General features: G+C 56.0%; 2 protein-coding genes across 3 annotated transcripts in view; both read left to right on the top strand.

The window, feature by feature from the left end:
* The window catches only part of LRP1 (LDL receptor related protein 1), an 83,552-nt gene extending 76,627 nt beyond the window's left edge, over positions 1-6,925 (top strand). For both annotated transcript variants that reach the window (XM_016127678.2, XM_016127677.2), the window contains exons 76-89: positions 779-1,047; positions 1,602-1,780; positions 2,258-2,364; positions 2,560-2,676; positions 3,108-3,284; positions 3,440-3,580; positions 3,689-3,862; positions 4,114-4,275; positions 4,680-4,854; positions 5,013-5,114; positions 5,266-5,330; positions 5,439-5,529; positions 5,628-5,772; positions 5,938-6,925. In XM_016127678.2, the coding sequence (XP_015983164.2) occupies positions 779-1,047; positions 1,602-1,780; positions 2,258-2,364; positions 2,560-2,676; positions 3,108-3,284; positions 3,440-3,580; positions 3,689-3,862; positions 4,114-4,275; positions 4,680-4,854; positions 5,013-5,114; positions 5,266-5,330; positions 5,439-5,529; positions 5,628-5,772; positions 5,938-6,078 (2,045 nt within the window). In that variant the 3' untranslated portion in view covers positions 6,079-6,925. The remainder of the gene's footprint in view (positions 1-778; positions 1,048-1,601; positions 1,781-2,257; positions 2,365-2,559; positions 2,677-3,107; positions 3,285-3,439; positions 3,581-3,688; positions 3,863-4,113; positions 4,276-4,679; positions 4,855-5,012; positions 5,115-5,265; positions 5,331-5,438; positions 5,530-5,627; positions 5,773-5,937) is intronic.
* A 3,542-nt stretch (positions 6,926-10,467) lies between these two features.
* Positions 10,468-19,917, top strand: NXPH4 (neurexophilin 4). The gene is made up of 2 exons (XM_016127679.2): positions 10,468-10,653; positions 18,278-19,917. Exons 1-2 carry the CDS (start codon positions 10,597-10,599, stop codon positions 19,145-19,147), a joined length of 927 nt encoding a protein of 308 aa, XP_015983165.2. The 5' UTR covers positions 10,468-10,596; the 3' UTR covers positions 19,148-19,917.
* The last annotated feature ends 2,542 nt before the right edge of the window (positions 19,918-22,459 follow it).

Genomic DNA, 22,459 nt, shown 5'->3' with positions numbered 1-22,459 from the left:
CACTTACATATACCCCACCTGCATATTTCCATTATGCTCTTCTTTTTTCAGCTTTATTGAGATATAATTGTCTGGTATTTAAAGTATAAAAGGTGATGCATACGCCTTGTGAAAGGTTTACCCCCGTGAAGTTGTTTAACATGTACATCCCTTCACATATTCGTTTACCCTTCTTATTTTGGTGAGAACATGCAAGCTCCCATGTGCTTAGACTCACAACTGCAGCTTCCTCATGCCTGTGCACCAACACACCAACACGTCCATGCACTTACACCCCCAGACATGCACACACACGCACACGCCCAAGCGCGCCCTCATGCCTCTGGGTACCTACACCCCTCCATGCATCTGCACATAAATGCACATGCATGTACATTGTGAGCACACATTAGACAGTGTGTAGCAGAGAGCCTGGTCGTGCCAGCCAGAGGCCATGAGGAGGCAGAAGTCCCCAGGGCTAGAGGAGCAGAGACAGCTTTTAGAATAGCAGGTCCCACTAGATGAGCTCAGGGAAGAAGAGGAGGAAAGACATTCGAGGGCTGAGGCTGGCATTAGGGCCTGGCACTGGGGTGGGATGAGCAGAGACTTCTCATGGGGGCAGGGGTGGGGGGATATAGTTTGATTAGGATAGAAGACAATGTTAGAGTAAAAGGGGCTAGGCTGGGTGGGGGACACATCTTAGGCACACTCCTCCCAGCATCAGACCCGACAGCCCCCAGCCCTGGCCTCCTGCCCCTGCCTTTCCCCACACCTGACACCTAGCCTCTTGCCCCTTCAGGCTCTGAGTATCAGGTCCTGTACATAGCTGATGACAATGAGATCCGCAGCCTGTTCCCCAGTCACCCCCATTCGGCTTATGAGCAGGCCTTCCAGGGTGACGAGACTGTCCGCATTGACGCCATGGATGTCCATGTCAAGGCTGGCCGTGTCTATTGGACCAACTGGCACACCGGCACCATCTCCTACCGCAGCCTGCCCCCTGCTGCTCCTCCCACCACTTCCAATCGCCACCGGCGACAGATTGACGGAGGTGTCACCCACCTCAATGTGAGCACCCAGCTTGAGATGGGGTCTACGTGGATTGGGTGGAGAGGCTCCAAAGAGCAGTCTGTTCCAAGCAGAGTTTGAAAATGACAGCGGAGGGGCAGAGAGTGAGACCGGAGGGCAAGGGCAGTCAGGATTTTGTCGAGAGGTACAGACCACAGGTGGACCACAGTAAGAATCTCGGTCGTTGGCTCAGCCACACTGCAGCCCAAGGCAGCAGTGCACCATGGGCACTCAAGCCTTTAGCATCGGAGCCACATTCAATTCTAAATTGTCACCGCCACCCACTGTGTCAATCTTGGCCAACCTATTTGGCCTCTTTGGGCCTGACTTTGTTTCTCAATAAAGCAGGATAATATCATCTAATCCAGCAAAATACATGAAAGCACTAAGTGTGGCCCATAAGATAAGTGTCCGTCGAATCTCTTCAGAGTCAAGGAACTGGCTCCCAGTCTGGGATGACTTGGTGGCAGGGACAGGTGGGCAGAGTTGGAGGTGGGTAATGGGCAGGAAGACAAAAAATAGTGGCCTCTGACACTGTGACCCCGCCCATTCAGATTTCAGGGCTTAAGATGCCTAGGGGCATTGCCATTGACTGGGTGGCCGGGAACGTGTACTGGACTGATGCGGGCCGAGATGTGATTGAGGTGGCGCAAATGAAGGGTGAGAACCGCAAGACGCTCATCTCTGGCATGATTGACGAGCCCCACGCCATCGTGGTGGACCCACTGAGGGGGTGAGCAGGGTCCTTGGGGGGAGGTATCTGGGCTGGGACAGGGGTGGGGCCCAGCATCCCAGGCATGCCCTTACCCTCCCAGACCAGCCTGAGGTTGAGTGTTCCCCAGCCTCAGGCCTGGCCCTCCCCAATCTGCCTTTGCCCAGGACTCCCAGCTGACCTGCTGAGATAGAGGTCTGACTTCTACTTGGCTGGCTGTCTTGGGCAGCCAAGGTCTGGGCTACTTCTCTACTCCAGAAGACAGCTCTGCCCACTTAGCTGACTCTGGATCAGCACACTGTGGTTTTAGAGTAAAAGATTCTGAACCTGGTCAGGAAGCTGACATCCCCTGGTTCTCTCTGGAGGAAGCAGATGGAACACATTCCTCCCAAGACCCAGAGGTCCCTGTGCCCAGGCCAGGAACCTGGTGGCTCACCTTGACTGGCCTCCCCTGGCAGCCCCAAGTCCTACCCACACTAACCCCTTCTCCCTCTCCAGCACTATGTACTGGTCAGACTGGGGAAACCACCCCAAGATTGAAACAGCAGCAATGGATGGAACCCTGCGGGAGACGCTGGTACAGGACAACATCCAGTGGCCCACAGGTCCGGTGGTAGGGGCTCAAGGGTAGGGCAGGGGAGGGGACTTGGACAGATAGGTTGTGGAGGCTTTTCCGGAAATGGTGGGTGGGGGCGGTCATAGGGATAGGGCGGAGCTGTCCCAACGTGAGATAGTTCTGCTCTCTCTCTCAGCCTGAGGTGGGAGGGGCTGGGCCTCACTATGCTCTCTCCATCCCTCAGGCCTGGCTGTGGATTATCACAATGAACGGCTGTACTGGGCAGATGCCAAGCTCTCAGTCATCGGCAGCATCCGGCTCAATGGCACGGACCCCATCGTGGCTGCTGACAGCAAACGAGGTCAGGGTCTGACAGAAGCCTTGGTCAGCCTTGATCTCAGGCCTCCCTCCCTCCCCTCGGACCCCTGCACCTGCCACTCTCCCCAAACTGGCCGCTCTGCACCAGCCTTGCAGACCCAAGGCCCACTCTGACCCTCTGGCCCACCTGTCCATTCATTTGTGCTACCATTGAGTATAGAGCTGTGTGGACACAGCACAGGTGACAGTAAGAACTTAGTAAATGTGGGGAGAGGCACCAGAACTCAGTCCTGACTCCAGAAATCTGGGAGTGATGGGACCTTTAGCCAGCAGTGGCCACACGGGAGGAGGAACAGCTTGGGGGAAGTTTGCTTTTGGACGTGCTGGGTTTGAGTATCTGGGAGCCGTGGGGACCAGTGTCCCAGAGAGAGCAAGCAGGGCCTGAGTCCCCTCTGAGTCCATGTCCTCCTCCAGGCCTAAGTCACCCCTTCAGCATCGATGTCTTTGAGGATTACATCTATGGTGTCACCTACATCAATAATCGCGTCTTCAAGATCCATAAGTTTGGACACAGCCCCTTGATCAACCTGACAGGGGGCCTGAGCCATGCCTCTGACGTGGTCCTGTACCACCAGCACAAGCAGCCTGAAGGTGGGCTGGGGCGGGGGCGGGGTTTGGGGAGAGACCAGGGACAGGGGAGGCCGGGAGGCACTGAGTCTCCAAGCCATGGCCTCAGTTCCTAATAGGCAGGGAAGAGTTCTGGGTCCACAAGGCTCAGCACCTCCCATCCTGGCCCACCCCTGCAGTGACCAACCCCTGTGACCGCAAGAAGTGTGAGTGGCTCTGCCTGCTGAGCCCCAGTGGGCCCGTCTGCACCTGTCCCAATGGAAAGCGCCTGGACAATGGCACTTGTGTGGCTGTGCCCTCACCAACACCCCCACCAGATGGTATGCTCATACCCCTCCCCCATCCCCTACCCTAGCCCCCAGGACCCTCTTTCCCGCAGACCCTGAATTCCTCTCTCCCCGGCTCTGTCCGCATGGTCCTTCCTCCAGCCCCTCGGCCGGGAACTTGTAACCTCCAGTGCTTCAACGGTGGCAGCTGCTTCCTCAATGCACGGAGGCAACCCAAGTGCCGCTGCCAGCCCCGCTACACGGGCGACAAGTGTGAGCTGGACCAGTGCTGGGAGCACTGTCGCAACGGGGGCACCTGCGCTGCCTCCCCCTCCGGTATGACTTTCCGTTCTCCAGCCAGGACTGCTCACTCCCAGCTTTTTGACCCCAGCCTCCAACCCTCTGGCCCCACCTCAGGCAAATCCCCAGCCCCTCCCTACCTTGCTTTACCTCGGCCAACCCTCACGCTTCCTGTCCACACCCCAGTGTCCTGTCCCGCTGCTGTCTGCCTCCCAGCCCTGTTCCTCTGCAGTAGGGCCAGGTGATTCAGTGGGCCACAGTCCTGCTCACACATCCTCTCCCACCAGGCATGCCCACGTGCCGCTGCCCCACAGGCTTCACAGGCCCAAAATGCACCCAGCAGGTGTGTGCGGGCTACTGTGCAAACAACAGCACCTGCACTGTCAACCAAGGCAACCAGCCCCAGTGCCGATGCCTACCTGGCTTCCTGGGTGACCGCTGCCAGTACCGTGAGTCAGACAACCCTGGGCCCCAGGGGAGGGGTGAGGAGAGCTGTGGGACCTGTGAGCCTAGGGTGGTAGACACAGGGGTGAGTTTTAGGGACAGAGACCATTAGCAACTCGGCCAGGCCCAAGTTGCTGGTGCTCCCCTGTGGAGGTATTTCCCCTGAGGTAGTGAGCCCTCTGGCATCAGAATTATTTAAGCAAAAGGAGTGCCCTGTCAGGATGCTCAGGAATGTTCTTGTACCCTGGACCCTGTGATGTGGGGTTAGCGGGGGGTGGCTCAGGAGAAGGTGGAGATCACCTAAAAAGTGCTTGGGGGACCCTCAGGTGTCCAGCTCCCCCCATAACTTGTAAAGGACCCTTATGAGTGTGGGGCTTGAAGCACTTCCTCTCCATCTCCCAAACCACAGGACAGTGCTCTGGCTACTGTGAGAACTCCGGCACGTGCCAGATGGCTGCCGATGGCTCCCGGCAGTGCCGCTGTACTGCCTACTTCGAGGGCCCGAGGTGCCAGGTGAACAAGTGCAGCCGCTGTCTTGATGGAGCCTGCGCGGTCAACAAGCAGAGCGGAGATGTCACCTGCAAGTGAGTGGGGCCCTGCTCCCACAGTTGTACCTGAATAGACCCTCCCCTGTCCCATTCTTATATCTCCCATCTGCTCCTCCCAACCCTGCCCTACCCCTCCCTCAGTCTCTCAGCACCCGTCTACCAGCCCCACCCCAGCTTCTCACTCCTTTCTGTAGCTGCTCTGATGGCCGGGTGGCCCCCAGCTGTCTGACCTGCACTGGCCACTGCAGCAATGGCGGTTCCTGCACCTTGAACAGCAGAATGATGCCTGAGTGCCAGTGAGTTGGGCCTGAGCCCCACCAAGTCCTAGATCATACCCCTTCCCCAAACTTGAGTGAGACCATTAGGATCCTGTGGCCCCCTCCCCACTTCCCTGGCAGCCATGGCTAAAGAGGTTGTGCCTGCTCAGTTCTGCCCTCCTGTCTGCAGATGCCCACCCCACATGGCGGGACCCCGATGTGAGGAGCAGGTGGTCAGCCAACAGCAGCCTGGACGTAGGTGGCAAGGGGTGGGGAGGCAGGGCTGACAGAACCTGGAATGGGGGTGAAGCACTTATGCCTCTTGGGCCTTGTCTGCTGAGTTTCCCACCTCCTCCCCTCTAGACATGGCCTCCATCCTAATCCCACTGCTGTTGCTGCTGCTGCTGCTTCTGGTAGCTGGAGTGGTATTCTGGTACAAACGACGAGTCCGGGGGTGAGTTCTGGGGAGTCTGGAAAATTCTGGTCATTATTTTACTACCCTATCCTTACCCCGCTAGAATCCCTGGCCCTTATACTCCCGCCTCTCCCCAGGGCTAAGGGTTTCCAGCACCAGCGGATGACCAATGGGGCCATGAACGTGGAGATTGGGAACCCCACCTATAAGATGTACGAAGGCGGAGAGCCTGATGATGTAGGGGGCCTACTGGATGCTGACTTTGCCTTGGACCCTGACAAGGTGAGCTGGGAGGACAGAGGAGGGGGCTTCCAGGGCACGGACAAGAGAGGCTGTGGATGGGATGACTAAGGGTGTTGGGCTGGATGATGGAATGGGGGTGAAGGCGGGGTACCCAGGCTGTAGAGCCCATCCCGAGACCCACCTGAACCCTCTGTCACCTTGCAGCCCACCAACTTCACCAACCCCGTGTACGCCACACTCTACATGGGTGGTCACGGCAGCCGCCACTCCCTGGCCAGCACGGATGAGAAACGAGAACTCCTGGGCCGGGGCCCTGAGGACGAGATAGGGGACCCTTTGGCATAGGGCCCTGCCCCATCGGACTTCCCCCAGAGAGCCTCCTGCCCCCTGCCAGAGAAGTCCTCCAGTGAGCCCCACTCCTGCCCAGCCAACCCTCCCCTGCCCTGCTGGGATGTATAAATGTAAAAATGAAGGAATTACTTTTTATATGTGAGTGAGCAAACGAGCAAGCGAGCACAGTATTATCTCTTTCCGTTCTTCCTGCCTGCTCCACAGCAACCCCCCACCCCCATGCTGCCTTCAGGAAGGGGGGACAGGGAGGGCTCTGGGGGCTCCTTTGGCTTACAGGTATGAAAGGGCCCTGCTTCCCACCTTCCCGCCAAAATGCACCCCCACTGGGAGAGCTGGTGGTGCTGCCTCCCTCTCCCTGTACAAGACACTTTGGCTCTCCCCTCTAGTCCTCCCTTACCCCTCCCAGCTCCCTGAGGGCTAATTCTGGGGAGGGAGAGTCTTTCACTGCCCCTATCTGGAAGATTTGGCTCTGGCTGAGGTAGGAAGGAAAGGATTGAGTTTTTTAGTTCTTCTTGAGGAGGCTATCCCATGCCCCAGTCCCCATTCTAGGGGCACTTTCGAGATGGCCATGCTCAATATCCCTCCCAGACAGCACCCCCACCCACCCACCCTCCCCGGTGGCTCTGAGGGCTGGAGACTTTCTTTGGTAAACAGTCTACCAGCCTACCCTACCCTGGGGAGGAGGAGGAGGTGAGGCACACCAAGGAAGGGCAAGCGGGCAGCCCCATTCTGGGGACATGAACGTTTTAATAATTTTTGCTGAATTCCTTTACAACTAAATAACACAGATATTGTTATAAATAAAATTGTAAAAAAAGAAAAAAAAAGAAAAAAGAAAAAAGAGAAAAAGCCACTTGTGTCTACCTATGAGTGCAAGACTCTGGGAGCTGGGCTGTGCTTGCCTGCTTCAGCCACCAGAGGGAGCCTTGGTCCGTGCTGGAGGCAGACTTGAGTCAGTCTGGTCTTCAATGCCCTTCGGATCTCCCCGCCTCTCCTATCTCTCTGTGGCAAAAGAAGACGGTGGCACTGGACTTGACAAGAAAGACCTGCTTCTCCTGGGTGTTTGACCTTGAGCTGGTGACTTCACTTATCTGGATCTTGTTTTGCTTTAAGATACTAACCCCGCGATGTTTCTCTGCATTGTCACTCTTACGAGACTTCGCCACCGCCCCTATCCAAAACGATCTCCCATAGTGAGAAATGCTAGCATGAGAAATGAACACATTGGGGTTCTGAAGGGCTTTCTAATTCTTCAGGATGGTTCCATACAGCGTTGTCTGCCTGAGGTTGCTCTTGAAGCACTAACATCTCACACTTCATGGAGACTAATCAGATGCCAAAAGTAGAACCCTGGATTCTGGGCAGGGGAGGGGGAGCTGGAGTGAAGGAGAGCTGGAGAAACCAATTTGCCAGGCCCCAGGGGCCACCAACAAACACAGCTCATCAATCATTTTAGACATCCCAGGGGCGAAAAGGAAAGGATAGCTACAATCAAAGGGGCCCCAGGTCTACTTCAACCCCTGCCCAGAGAGGGGAACCTCTTGCAGAAAGTCACACAGCTTTACGCTGTCCGAGACAGAAAGAGTTTAGAGCCCCACTCTCCTCTCAACAGCAAATACAAGCTTTGAGAGAGTGGCTGCAAGGAACTTTTACCCAACTCCCATAGGGGAAGCATCGCCTTTCTTTCCTCCTCCCTCCCTAGTTCAATTTCCTCAGTCTATTCCTTCTTACTTAAGGAAGCTATGTGTCTAGGTATCTCCAGAAACAAGAACCCTTCCCTTCCCTCTCAGCTCTGAGACCCCATCTCTAACCTCAGTCTCCAAGCCAGCTCTGAGATCCTCCACTGTCTTCGCGCTCCCCAAGACCCAAGGGGCCCCGGGGGGCAGAAAGACCAGCTGAGAAAAAAAATGCGTCCTTGTTGATTGTTGAGAGAGAGGCTTGTGCTCCTATCTGTCCACCAGGTGGCGGACGTACTCCTGCAGCGCAGCTCACCCTAAATTCCACCCAGCACAGCCCCCTCCCCACCACACACTAATTATGCACCTGCGGGCGGACCCCATCCCACCTCTCACTTCCTTCCCTCGGGCTATTCTGCCACACCCCCCCCCTCCACCCTCCGCCAGCCGGCTCCTCTTTCTCCCCCAAAGCCTGCCTGCTCCCCCCACCACACCACCACCAGCCCCACCCCCTCACTCTCTCCCTCTGCCAGCCGTGCATCTGGCGCCCCGGGGGAGCCACTGATTCTCTGCCTGTCGCCTCAAGATTCTGGGCAAAGCGAGAGGGGCCCCCAGCTGCGGCTTGGAACGCACACCCCTCCAGGCAGCATCCTCCCTCTGCCCTCCAGGACTGGCCAGGAGAGGGTCTACAAGGAGGCAGTCTTGAAAACTACCCACCTGGCACGGCCGGCAGAGGGGCCCTAAGACAGAGATGGAGAAAAGGGTAGAACCAGTGGCAAAGGCGATATAGACAAAAATGAGAGACAGAGATACAGAAATGGAGAGATACAAGGACAGAGGCAAAGATCCGGAGAGCGGAGTGGTTGTGTGTGTGTGTGTGTGTGTGTGTGTGTGTCTGTGTGTGTGTGTGTGTGTGTCTGTGTGTGTCTGTGTGTGTCTGTGTGTCTGTGTCTCTGTGTGTAGCTCGAGATAAGTGAGTGACCTGAGATTGTACCAAAAGGAGGAGAGATGGGGTGGGTCAGGACTCCAAAAGATCAAGACTTTTGATCTAGTGCTGGGTCTGTCCTGGGCACCCTAGACCTGGGTGTGCCCACTGCCCACACCCACTGTTGCTACAACCCCTGGGTTTGGGACCTGAGCTCAGGATTCTGGTTGGAGGCTTGGGACCTTAGGTCTGGCCACTCCTACTCCTTCCTGCCTCCTCTCTGCCTCACCTGCATCCAGGTTCTTGCTTCCTGGCTCCTGGCTCTCTGGTGTCTGTTTGCCTGGTCTTCTCAGCATTCCTGATCCTTTTTGTGTGTGTGTCTGTCACATCCCTATATCTGTTTGCACATGCCTGGGCTTGTCTTTTGGACTGCCAGTGACTGTGTGGGTGTGTGTGTGTCCATCTTTGGATGTTTGCCTCTCTGCCGAGACATTAAAGCAGGGGTGAGCTCTGAGTACCTGGTTAGGTGTACTTGTCTCTTGGTGCATTTGTCTGTCTCTGTGTGTGCTCCCATATGGTGTAAACCAAGTTTGTCCATCTGTGTGTCAGTGTGCCTCTAGTGTGTGCTAGATTCTGTGTGAATGTGTTTCACTCTGCTTGTGTGCTCACCTGTATGGTGTTGGCCTGCCCCTGTGAATGCATCTGCCTGCATGCCTGGGGGTGTATGTTGGTATCTCAGGGTATGTGCCTGTCTATCTCTTTGCTTCTCTCTATCGCTCTGTTTGGCTCTATCTCTCTGCTTGTCCCTATGTCTAGCTGTCTAAGTGTCGGTCATACCGCAACCTCAGCCACAGCCTCAGTGCATAGCAACAGCTGACAGCTGAATACTCCCGGGCAGAAGAGAGAGGCCAGGGGGAGGAGGGAGCCAGTGAAGAAACAGCCAAGAGGATAGGGACAGAGACAGGGCTGGGGACAGAGACAAGGACAGAGACAGGAGGAAGGAGACAAGGGAGAGGAGCTGATGGTGAAAGATGGGACAGTTGAAAGGGAAGGGATAGAGATTGCACCAAGAGGCTGAGCATGCGGCGCTAAGAGGGCCTTCCTGCCCAACCCCCACGCAGGGACGCTCTGGGATGCGCGGGGGGTCAGCAGGGGGAGGCGAGGGGCAAAGGTGAATGGCCTGTCTAGCGGTGGTGTCCTGAGACCGCGGAGGTGCCCAGGGGGCGGGAGTGGGGGCGGCGGGCGCCGTTCGTCAGCCCTATTGACAGACGTGATGGGGTTTCCGTCCGTGATCAATGATTCTCATCTCCCGGCCGAATGAGCCGCGGGGCGCCCATCCATCCCCGTCAGCGCCGCGCGGCGGCAGCCGCCCTAGGGCCCCGCCCGCCCTCACCTCGGCCCGAGTCCTGTTCCTCCTCCCGGACCCACCTTGGCCAGGAGCACCGAGGGACCCTGGTCTTGCTGAGCCCTTCGGGGACACCGTCCCGGAGCTCGAGTCCCACGCCCTGTTCTATTTCTCGTTGCTGCACAGACCCAACCTTTTGGGTTCACGGTCCCAGAGCCCCGCCGCCCTCTCCGCTTCGCACCTGGGCGGGGGGTGTGTCCCGGGCGTGTCGGGGTGAAAGTCACCTTCGGTGCCCCCAGCCGGGCGGGAGGGGGCGCGCGGGGCGCGGCCGGGATTGGAGCACCACAGAGCCCCGCCCCCGCCCGCCGCCCGAGTCCGACCCAACTTTCTCCCCCGCCCGCGCCCCGCCCCCAGCGCCGCGCTCGCTCCTCGCGCTCAGTCCGCTGGCCGCGCCGCCTGTCAGCCGCGCCGACAGCCACCCCTCGGCGCGCCAGTCCAGAGCCCCTCGCCCGAGACCAGCTCCGGCCTGCCCAGGACCCATCCCACCCTCCCTTCTCTCCGGGAAGATGCGGCTGCTCTCAGAATGGCTTCTCTTGATCTTTGGCCCGTGGCTCCTGAAGAAGGTAAGGGCAGCAGGGCTGCAGCGCGAGCACGGGGGTCCGGGATGCAAAGGTCCCAGAGTGTTAAGGGCTCGGTGAGTCCGCCCCACCCCCAGCCCTGAGTGTCCCAACTTTGCGCGGCGTGAGGGACGTGGACAGACAGACTTCGGGATCCAGGACAGGCGCTCTCCCAGCGCAAGTTGGCTGAGGGTCGGAGACAGGGGCAGGGGTAGAGCCCGACTCGGATCTGGCTCCAGAAGCGGCGGGGGAGGGGACGAAGCCCGCCACGCGAGTGCGCCAGACAGAGAGAGAGTGCGAGACAGACAGACAAGCCAGCAGGGTGTCAGCCTTGCCGCCTTTCCGCGCCAACCTTGCTCGCCTCCCGCTCTGTCCTTCCACCCCTCCACTCACGCCTTCCTATTTCTCTTCTCCGCACTTGTCACCATGCTAGGTGGGCACTGTATTCCGAGCATACACGGCCCGAACACACGCGCGCACACACAGACGCACACATACGGCCGAACTTGGCTACAGTCTCCCATCTCCCCTGCACAACCTCACAGACACACCCCTCTCTCCCGCCAGCTGATAGGGGTGGGAGTTATTTGGAAGGGGAGTCTCTCTTCCCGTCCCCTCCATGCTCCTACCTCCCTAGGCTGCCTCTTTCCCTGAGGCTCTGGGGCAAGGACCCGGAGGAGCAAAGGGAGCCCATACTTGATCTGCCTCCCTCCTGACTTGGAGGCTTCAACTCATGTACAGGGTGTGCTCATCTGTGCTGGTGTGGAGTGTGCTGGGTAGCATGTGCACCTGTGTGCATGCATGTGTCCGGGGCAGCCAGGCTTGAGTGTCTAGTGCTGGGGACTAGGGTGCATATGTACACTGATATGTTGTGTGATGTTGGCTTTGAAGGGGTGAATGCAAGTTCTTGCTTCACAGTGCAGTCATCTACCCCCGTTGTGTATCCCACAAGGGGGACCTAGGCCCTGGCCCCCTCTCTCTTTCAATCAGCTCCCTTGCCCATGATTTTCGTGTTTCCTGCACTTGGACTGTAACCTAGCTAGTTTTGGGGCAGGCAGGTGGCTTCCTAAAACCTTACTCCCTACACCCAAACCCCAGCCCCTGCACAGTCTGGAAGGGGTATTGTTCTTCCACCAACACTTGGACCCCCACCTGCTCAGGCAAATCACACACTCTGGCAGCTCCAGCAGGGCAAGGGCTGCCTAGCGAAACTGGCGATTGAGATCCCCGAGTCTCCCAAACCTGCCTGGTGACCTTGAGGGGCTAGAAGGTAAGTAAAGAAGCCCCCTCTACAGAAATTGCTTCCACTTGCTAGAGATTCTTTTGGACTTGCTGCCCAGCTCTGCCCTTAAAGGACCGCAGTGAGGAGGAGTCTGTGCCCCACAACCCACCATGTGTGAAAGCCTGAGGGATAGGAGGAAGGGATGGTACTCCTCCGCCCCTCCTTCCTACTTCCTCCTGCTCTCCTCTCCACTCTCCCCATCACATAAACTCCCCTGTGGACAGATCTAGTTTAATTTCCTTTGCCCCCTGAAGGGGAATGAAACATCTGGTGGAGACTTGAGGGAGAGTAAGCATGAGAATGTGAGTGATGGGGATCTAGCTGAGTGTATGAGAACTGCAGCTATGGGCCTCTGTGTTGGAGTCAGTGGGAATGAGTGTATCTGCCATTTAGTCCAGGTTGTATGTCTGTGAGACTCTGTTTACGTGTTTATACAGATTGTGGGGGTGAGAATATTTATAACTGTGCATGAAGGAGTGTATATAAAAAATGTGTCTGAGTATCTATCTGTATGTGTTTGTGTGCACTTGTGAGTATAGTGTGTGTACACGTGTGTACCCCAAGGTGGGTCTCCAGTGCATCTGTGTGCTGAGGCCCGTGTATTGTCTCCAGAATTTGTGAGTATCTGTGTATCTGAGTGCATTTGAGTGTGGGCATGGGCTTGCAAGCCTCGAGATGTGTTCGCGTATCTGAGTGTGGCTTATGTGTGTGTGTGCGCTCAGGGCTGTCTCAGTGTCAGGGCTGGCAGTGGGTGACACTGGGTAAGAGGCTGGTGAGGGACAGTTTACAAGATAGCTCTTTGGGAAACCCTAACTGTCCAGGATAACAGCCCTGACTTCTCCCACCCCGTTCACTTGCCCCTCCTCCTAGAGCTCCTTCTCCTTCCTTTTTGCTTCAGGCTCCTGGTCTCCTCACAGCACCTGGAACTCCTGGCTTCTTTTGGCCCTGGGGCCCTGCCCTCTGGGCCAGACCTTCAGGATCTTTCTTGTATTTCCTGACTCCTTCCATCCTTCTCTGTGTCTTCCCCATCCCTTGCCAAAGCAGCTGCCTACTGATAGAAGCAGCAGGTGATCAATAGTCACTAATCACTAATCACTAATTACTAATTAGCTAGGGGAGGGCAGGGGTGGGATCCTTTGGGACCTTCTAGCTCTATCCTGCCTCCGGGAAGGATTAAGCCCAAGCTAGCTTCAGAGTGGGCTGGCCCTAGCTACTGGTCTAGCCACCCCCTTCTGCCTCCACCTCCCTACTCCCCTCTAGCCCCCAGCTAATCTCCGGCTGAGCCACTTAGGCACGTGCAGCCTGGGCTAGGGCCCAGAGCTGTTGGTGAGGATTTGGGGGTAATCAGGGCCGCAGCTGGGCTAGGGGCACAGGAGGGGGGGGGGCAGCACTGTGACAGCTCCCTTGATCCAAGTCTGCCAGTATAGGAGTGGTATCCGCTGGAAAGAATTTAGAGGGTATCAAGGTGGGGGTGGAGAAGGAGCTGGAGAAGGGTGACTGCAGAAGATGTGAGGTAATTGAGAGATAGAAACAAAGTAAAAAAGGGTCACTAGGGTCAGGGATGGGGTCATTGGGAAGGGGTGAGATAAACGTTGAAAGAGACCAGGTAAGTGGAGAGGGCATCACTGGGGTCAGAGACGAAGTTATTGGCAAGGATATAGGGAACTTTGGCGGAGCCTGCAATTCCACGTGGGCGAGGTCCAGGAGGGGGACAGGGTAACAGAGAAAGGGCAGGGTCTTGGGAGAAGTACCAGGGCTCAAGCGTTGCTGGGAGCAATGAGAAGTCGCGGGGCGTGGAGTGGGTAGCAGGGCGCTTCCTTGAGCGCTGAAAACTGGCGTCTCCCCCGCTCCCTCGCCTGCCCCTCCTCCACCTCCACCCCGCCCACTCCCCCTCAGGCTCCGGCTTCGGGAAATTACATCCCCGCTCCGCGGCTCCCCCCCCCCCCCACCGCGCCCTGGAGCCCGCGCCTTTATAGGCACATTTATTGCAATAATAAAGTGAGGCGCGGGGCGGGGGACGGGGGGCGCCGTTCCCGTGGGGACCGCGCCGGCTCTAGGAAGCGGGGAAATAAAATAAAATAAAATAAAAATTCAGATAACGGTGAGCCTTGAGCTGCAGGCTTCGGGCAGGCCGGACTGAGGGGGAGGGGTGACCGGCCCAAGGGCAGAGCTGGCCCCACCAGCGGTCCATAGCCCCTTACGCTATAGTAGAGTCAGGAAGGAGGTATCTGCAATTCCACCTGCCTCGCTCCCTCCCTTAGCCTAACCGTGCCCTTCTGCCATTTCCTTTGACTTGTCTCCCACACTTGTCCTCAGCTCCTGTCTCAGTGCCTTTCTCCCACCTCCTTCATGTCCTCGATTTCTCATTCCAATACCCATTCACATTCCCCCATCCCATCCCCATACTCTGGGTCTCTGCATCCCTCAGCATCCCTGCTTCTGCCCAATAACCATTCTCCATTTCTGTTCCCACAGGAATCTGGTCCCCATCCCCAACTCCCAGTCTCTATCCTATTCTCTTTCCTGCCCATCCCTCCTCTACTACCTCTATCCTCCCCCATCCTTGTTTTGGTTCTCATCTCATTCTGTCCTCTCTCTTCATTCCCCTGGTCTCGACCCCATCTGCATCCCCCCTGTCTCTGTCCAATGCCTGTCCACCATTTCTGAGCTCTTCATCCTTGTTCTCATGCTTCATCCTTGTTCCTAACGTTTTCTATCCTCACCTTTGCACCTTTGCACTCCAAGTCCGCACTACCAGTCCTCCTCCATATCTGTCCAAGTCCTCACCCCAGCCTGTCCTACCGCCACCTCTGTCTTCACCCCATCTCCATCCTTGGTTCCCAGCCAGACCCCAGCTACTTCATCCTGCCCTGACTGCAGTGTCCATGCCTCTTTTTAGGAGCAAGGGCTCAAAACGCTCCTCCTTCCTCATCCCCAACCCAGGCCTGGAGCACTGTTCCTTCCCCAGCCATAGGGTGTTGTCCCCTCCCCCATCAGAATCCTGAGTGGCCCCACCAGACCTACGCAGTAAGAGAAGAGACCGACCAGTCTGGAGGCCCTGGGGGAGGTGCACCCTGCAATGCGGCTGGGGGCCGACAGTCTGATCCTCCCCCTCCATTCCCAGCGGTCCCATCCCAAAAGAGCCCTCCCCTCATGGAGTTTGTTCAGCAGCAAGAGGCAGCCTCAACTCCCCTCTAGTGCGTGGGCTTGCTGCCTTGGGGGCAAAGCACTCCTGGCTCGTCTCCCGCCCTGCAAGGGCCTGATGGCGCCTGGCGAAGCTCACCCCCCCCCCATCCCCGTCTGCCATTGAAAACCTCCACACACACACACACACACATACACACATACACACACCCCCAGCTGACAGCCAGGCTAGCCTCTTCCCTTCGCAAATGTCACCGCGCTCAATTAGCTTAATTAAACCAGCTCTGGAGCTAGAGGGACCCCTCCTCGGACAACACCCTGCTCTCACTCTCAGTCCTAAAGGGAAAGGAACAGCACCGTGGATTCTGGGCAAAGAGGGGCCCCTTGTCACCTTGCTTTTCTCTCACTCCCACCCTCACCTACAGTTGGAGACAGACAACCTGAAAGATAGAGGGAAAGAAACACAGAGACAAACAGAAATGGGGAAAACAATCATGGAAGGAGAAAATTATAGATAGTGAGGAAGAGACTGAGAGACAAAAAAGAGACTGAGAGGAGAGTGGGGGGGGGGGTGCGGGAAGAGAGATGGAAAAATAGTGAAAGAGGGAGAACGAGAGAGGAAGAGCGGGCAGGCGAGCAAGGAAGCCAGAGGGAGGGTTTTATTTTATTTCATGTTCCCATTTCTCGGCTCGTTTCCTCTGCAGACTCTCGCCCCTCCCTGTCCGAGCTCCCCCCAAGGTCGCTTTGGCTGCCCCTGCAACCCATCCCTTTTATCTTGGCTGTCTTCTGTGGCGGGTGGGGGGTGCTGGTGCCCAAAGCCCAGGGTTTTGCCAGGATCAGAGAAGTGAAGACAGAAATTTGTTTGGGATCAGAGTGGGGAATACGCGGTACCCCTCACCACCCAGCTGAACCTGCTTTCCTGTCCCAGTCTGTGCCTGGCAGGAGTCACTGCACTGAAACAGCCCTAGACAGGTCCTAAGAGGGTGCTATTGGGGTGTGCTGAGGACAGGGTATTCAAAGGCATTTGGGGTTGTAGCACCTGGCTGTGAGGACCAACGGAAGCCCTTGGAAGAAGCAGTGATTTGGTCCAGAGGGGTGAGGAGTTAGGTGTCAGAGTTCAAATGCCATCCCTTAGCCCCACTTTTGACCTTCTCTGGAAGCTTTATGCACTCCCTCCTCCAATGCCCTCTCCGGAGTTCAAGCCCTGCCCTCTCCAAGCCCACTTCCAGAGGCCTTGGCCCTTCCTCCTGGGAGGCTCTTTCCCCCTCCCCCAACCCCACCAATGCCTAAGACCCCTTCTACCAGCACCTCTCAGGTCCACCCTCCTGGTGTTAGCTGCCAGCTAGCTCAAGCTCGTCTGTCTGAGTCAATCACTCTTGCTGCCCCCACCCCCCTCACCTGAGCTGAGAGGAGGAATGGATAGGAGGAGGAATGAGGGGGCGATAAATATGTATGACGAGCGGGTGGCGGCCGCATTAATAACCCAGGATCACAGCGCTGCGGGGTTGGGGACCAGGCAGTGAAGATTCTAGCCCAGCAGCTCGACTCTGCCATTCATATCCCCCTGTGGATGCATGGTATACACATGGGTGTGTGCAAACAGAAGGGGGCATGCATGTTGACAGGGCTGTTTACCTACACAAAGCTCAGTGGGCAGGGACCATTCATATACAACCCACACAAATGCATCCCTGCAGAGGGAACACGGTGAAAGCATACTTGTTCTATTATTGTGGCTATACTGACACACACCCTTTAGAAAGAGCTTGACACATGGACAGAGGATGATAGGCGCTCACACAGGAAAAGTGACACACCTAGAGAATATGCCACCCTCAGACATACAGCCAACCCAGGAATGCAATTATTCCACACAGGTGCAACTACCACAAACTGATACACAGCCTCACTTAGATTAACACAAATACACAGCCAACCCAGGCACATACATAGCCCAGGTACACATTCATAGCTGCTACAGATTGACACAACAAACATTCAGCCACACAAGCAGGCAGACACACATACACAGCCTTCTCTGACTGATACACATGGCCATACGAACAGTCACCAAGGCCACACACACAACCACAGACAGACACCCATAACCATAGACACACACACACACACACACACACACACACACAATCACTTTAGGTAGAAAGACAGGCAATATGACCTTCCTATGCTTACAGAAGCAACTACCCCAGACTGACACACACAGTACTCTCTCCTCCGAGTCTGAACCCACACACAGTTAAGGGCCACGCTAACGCCACAGTCTGACTGACATACTCTGACACGCACAGCTCCTCTCCCTCCCGTTCCCCTCCCTGGAGCAGCATCTCCATATTTCTTCCTCTTGCTCTCACCCGTCTCTTTCCCGGCCCCCCCACCCCCAGATAATTGATGGCCTGGGCCTGGCCCCACTGCTCCCGCCTCTCGATCTATCTTGTACTCCTGCCCGAGCTGTCTCCCAGATCACCGCCACCTGAAACACAGGGAAATGGGTAGGGGCGGGCCAGGGCAGCTCCTCCTGCTGTCTCCAAGCCCAGGGAAAGAATCACCAGGAGGCCGCCCCCACCGCAGGAGCACTGGAGGCAGGGGGCGGGGGTACGGCAGTAAACCCAAAGCGCCCAGATTCTCCAATGCTCTCTTCAGCTCTACTGGTTTCCCTAGACCCTCTCCTCAAGGGAGTAGAGGCTGAGGCTGGGGTAGAGAGTCTGTTCTCCCCAGATGCCTAGGGAGATCTTCACCTCTTTCTGGATGCTGGATGTTGACAGCGGTCATGGCCTCGCTTGCCTGAATCCAGCTTCTTCCTGGCCCATTACTCTATAGAGCAGCCAGACTCCAGGCTGGAAGAGATGGAGCCCAGGACCCTAGCTCCACTCCCTATTCAAACCCACACTAGCTTGAAATTTCTTAGCCGCATCAGAGTTCTGAAAGAACACGAGTATTCTCAGCATCATTTCACAGATTTAGAAACTGAGGCCTAGATAGGTGAAGTGACTTGGCCAAGACCATACACACAGCTTGGAAGAGCTGCAGGTCTACTCCAGCGCACGCTGAACCACTCGCTGAGGACTGCCTGATTTTGTTTGGTTTTCTAGCGGTTGAAAAAAGGGGCTGGCATGGGTAAGACCCTGGCGGTGTTCAGGGACAACTGAAGCGTTTCTTTTTCTTCCTCTTTCTTCGTGTCCGCAGGACGTCAGTGCCCAGATACCGGAGTCCGTGAGGCCACAGTACATGGAGCTGCGCCCCGCCGCAGCCGCAGCCGGAGGGGACGCCCCTGGCCAACATCTCCCAGCGCCCAGGTCTTCCGACAGCCTGGGCACCACCCGCTCCTGGAGCTGGGCCTGGCCGGCTAACCACACTGGGGCACTGGCCCGGGAGAGGGCGGCGGGGGCGCTGCCTGCGCAGCGCACCAAGAGGAAGCCGTCTATCAAAGCGGCCCGCACCAAAAAGATCTTCGGCTGGGGCGACTTCTACTTCCGGGTGCATACCCTCAAGTTCTCGCTGCTGGTGACCGGCAAGATCGTGGACCACGTGAACGGGACCTTCAGCGTGTACTTCCGCCACAACTCGTCCAGCCTGGGCAACCTCACCGTCAGTATCGTGCCGCCCTCCAAACGTGTGGAGTTCGGGGGCGTCTGGCTGCCGGGCCCCGCCCCCCACCCTCTGCAATCCACGCTGGCGCTGGAGGGGGTGCTTCCTGGGCTGGGGCCTCCGCTTGGGCTTGCGGCCGCCGGTCCGGGGCTAGGAGGTACCCTCGGTGGCGCGCTGGCGGGCCCACTCGGGGGCTCTCTGGGAGTGCCCGGGGCCAAAGAGTCGCGCGCTTTCAATTGCCACGTGGAATATGAGAAGACAAACCGCGCGCGCAAGCACCGCCCATGCCTGTACGACCCATCGCAGGTGTGCTTCACCGAGCATACGCAGAGTCAGGCAGCCTGGCTCTGTGCCAAGCCCTTCAAAGTCATCTGCATTTTCGTCTCCTTCCTCAGTTTTGACTACAAACTGGTGCAGAAGGTGTGCCCTGATTATAACTTCCAGAGCGAACATCCCTACTTTGGATAGTGTGCCCTGCCCTAGCCCAGACCCTGAGCTGCCAAATCCCAGCCGTCCTAAGTGGGACCCCTCCCTGTTGCCCCACAACTCATGTAGCTGCGTCCACCCTTCCACTCTGGAGGAGAAGAGGAACAGCCCTCCCGGGACCATCAGCCGGTGGGGGGCCCCTTTTCGTTATGGGGAGTGCCAACGAGGCTGGGAGTAGTCCCCTCAGTTATACCCCAGAGTGGAGGGGCAAAGCGCAGCCCCAGACAGGTGGTCCCAGCATCCCCTACGTCCACACTGGGTCTTCTTTACCCCCTGGCGCTGGGCTGGCACTCCCTTTGTGCACAGCTTTAATAATGCCTGGCCTGGCACCCTTATCCCACCTTGACTTTCTTACCCGAGGCGTTTGTCCTCCTGCTCCACCCTGTCCCTACATAAAGGCGTATAAGCCACCGCCTATCACCATTCCCTTCTGCCTGCCTATGCCTGTCCCCTTTTCCCCCAAAACCCCAATTAGGGTAGCAAAAGCAGAGTCTTGGATAGGCGATTGACTCCAGTCCTTGCCCTCTGCCAACCTCCCTCCCCTTCCTGCAGTCCTGCTCCACCTGCCCCTTTCAGGCTGCTTCCTCTCGGTGATATTTTTTTCTACTCCAAAACAGACAGGAAAGGGAATAAAATAAAGTAAAACCTAATAGGAGTCTGTGTGAGACCTTTGTAGGGAAGGAGGGAATGGTGCAGGTTTATGTCTGGCAGAGACCGGGCCAGGGTCTGCTTCGCCAGCGGCTCTTGGGGAAACTGAGGCAAATATTGACTGAGCTAGCACCTTGGAGGTCATCCAAGACCAGATCAGATAGAGATGAGGGTGACCCTTGGAGCAGGAGGTCTGTCTGAAGCGGGGATGTTGCTCTCAGAAGTGGACGAAATTAAATTGCAGCAGGATTTTATTGCAGGATGAGGATGAGGATTAAACCTGAGAAGGGACTGCCAGCAGACCGTTTGGAACAATTTAGGGGAGGAGGTGTAAGGCCTTGAAATCCCATTCAAGGAGATGCAGGGACAGCGTAAGCAGAGCGCTGACAACCTGCTAAGCTCCGCCAGGCTGGTGGGAGGCAGCAGGTGGGGGGAGGGCAAACGGTGTTTGCGGCATCTGGAGTCATCGATCTTCCTTTTCCTTCCTAATTTCGTGGGCGCTGAGTTTGCAGTCGGATGAGGGAGGGAAGGAGGAAGGCCTGGGACGAGGAGGTGGGGGAAGGGAAGACACGAGTTTGGAGAGCTGGGCCTTGTCACCCATCTCTGCATCTTACCTCCTGCAAACAAGGCCCCCTTCAGCCACCTGCCCATCCTCCTACCGTGCCTCCAGCTCCCTCACATGCAGCCACCGCTGCTAATTTTAAACGCCCCAAACCCTGGCCCAGGCGTTAATTGGCGGCTGCTTCATTAGCAGTTCTCAAGCCCAGCCGCCCACTCCCTCATCCCTCCACCCCCACTGCCCCTGGGGACCCTGACCAGCGAGGAAGAGGGTACCCACAAGATGAGACTCAGAACGACATCTTGTCTTAAGCCTTCCTTTGCCTTAAGTCTTGGGTCAAGGTACCAACTCAGAGAGGGCAGTGTTCTCCAGAGAATCGCCCACTGGCTCCAGCCAGGAAACTAAATCAAAGGTGAGTGTGACGCAGACATGACTGGGAGTGAAAAGTCGGTAAAGAGAAAATAAATATTGAATGGATGGATGGATGGTTAGATGGATGGAGGATAGATGGATGGATGGGTAGGTGTATGGATGGATAACCAGATCAACTGAAAGGAGGAGGGAGGTGGGAAGTGGTTCTGGATCAAAGATTGGAGGAAGGGGAAGAACCCAGCGGACTCCTAAGACCAGGCCTGTTGCTAGAAAGACCTAAGAACAGTGGGACTAATGGGAGGGAAGGAAGTTAGAGCTAAGGAGTACTTCTGAAGTCAGGTATCAGAGCCAAATGGGAGTGGCTGGAATAAGCTAGTTAGTCCATCTGGGCCACAGTTTCCTCACTTATAAGGCAATAATAAAATACCGTGAGATTAAGTGAGACTTTGCATGTAAACTTGCTTTGCGATGGATTGTCCATCCCTCTTCCTCTGACTCACAAACATTTTTATTGCAAGGCCATACTCTCTTTCTCCTCTTTCTCCTCCTTCCTCCCCACCGGCCTCTTGAGACATCTGGATATCTAGGAACAGAGCGAGGTGCCCCCTGCTTGTAATTGTACTTGTTGCATTTTGTTACCTACCCAGTTCTTGATGTCCCAGTACTTAGTGACTATTTTTATATCTCCAGGGCTATGGCATGCCTGGGCATAGAGTAGGAGCTCAATATGTCTTTTGAATGAATGAATAGGGGAATGAATGTGTAATATTGCTACGTGAGGCAATAGTTCTCAAAACTCACTGCTTATTAGAATCGCTGAGGAAAGGTTTCATTGTGCATCAGCATGAGTGGGTAAATGTCCACTGCTCTTTAGGATCCATTGTATTAGAACCTCTGAGGAGAGGTTTCACACTCATATATTTACATCATATTCCCCAATCAATTCTGATGCCCAGGTTTGGGAAACATTGAGTCCCTTCTCCAAAAATGAGTCCAGAAGAAGTCAGGCTAAAAGGAAGATCCCTTCCAGTTCCAAGGATCTATATAGCCCTGTGGATATAGAGAGCTCACTGACTGCTAGAGTGACAGCAGGTGAATAGGTAATGTAATTCGACAAGTGCAATGACAGGAAGGGGCATCTCACTCAGCTCCCAGATGTTCCAGGAGGAGGAGATGGCTAAGGAAAGGGGAAGCAGGTTTGTAAGTCAGAAAACGAGGGGATGACAATCTATCCCAGAGCATGTTTACAATCTCATTTAATCTCACCACATGTTATTTTACTATTGATTTACAAGCGAGGAAATTAAGACCCAGAGAGACTAATTTACTAATTAGTCCCAGGGCTGGAACTTGAACTCAAGTCTCTCACCCTTACAAACCAGGCGCCTTCAGTGGACTATGGTTCTCTAGCTTGTATAGGAAGGAGTCTTTGCATTTCCTGGAGAGCCTAATAATGCTAGGTATTCAGGAGGCATCTAATAAAAATGGTGGTTGTCCGGACGACAAGAACAAAAAAAACCTGAAGAGCTTCAGGACAGTGAGGAAATTGGGCGGCACTGGATCTCTTTACTTTCTGGCAAAAGCCTCTGACCCTGAGGCTACAGATGGAAAATGAAGCGGGGTTAAAAAGTGAAAAAAAAAAACTACAATTCCCCGAAGACCATGGGGGGGGGGTCACCTCACGCATGCGTAGATCCCTCCCCTTAATCATGTGG

This window comes from Rousettus aegyptiacus, unplaced genomic scaffold (assembly GCF_014176215.1).
Source record: "Rousettus aegyptiacus isolate mRouAeg1 unplaced genomic scaffold, mRouAeg1.p scaffold_m13_p_2, whole genome shotgun sequence".
NCBI lineage: Eukaryota > Metazoa > Chordata > Mammalia > Chiroptera > Pteropodidae > Rousettus > Rousettus aegyptiacus.
The sequence above is the reverse complement of the archived record's forward strand: the minus strand, read 5'-3'. Positions and strand labels throughout refer to the sequence as shown.

Bases quoted from the DNA above. Each gene is read 5' to 3' on its own strand.
- NXPH4 (XM_016127679.2), top strand. From the start codon at position 10,597: ATGCGGCTGCTCTCAGAATGGCTTCTCTTGATCTTTGGCCCGTGGCTC. The intron at 10,654-18,277 runs GTAAGGGCAGCA...TCGTGTCCGCAG, and splicing joins GCCCGTGGCTCCTGAAGAAG to GACGTCAGTGCCCAGATACC.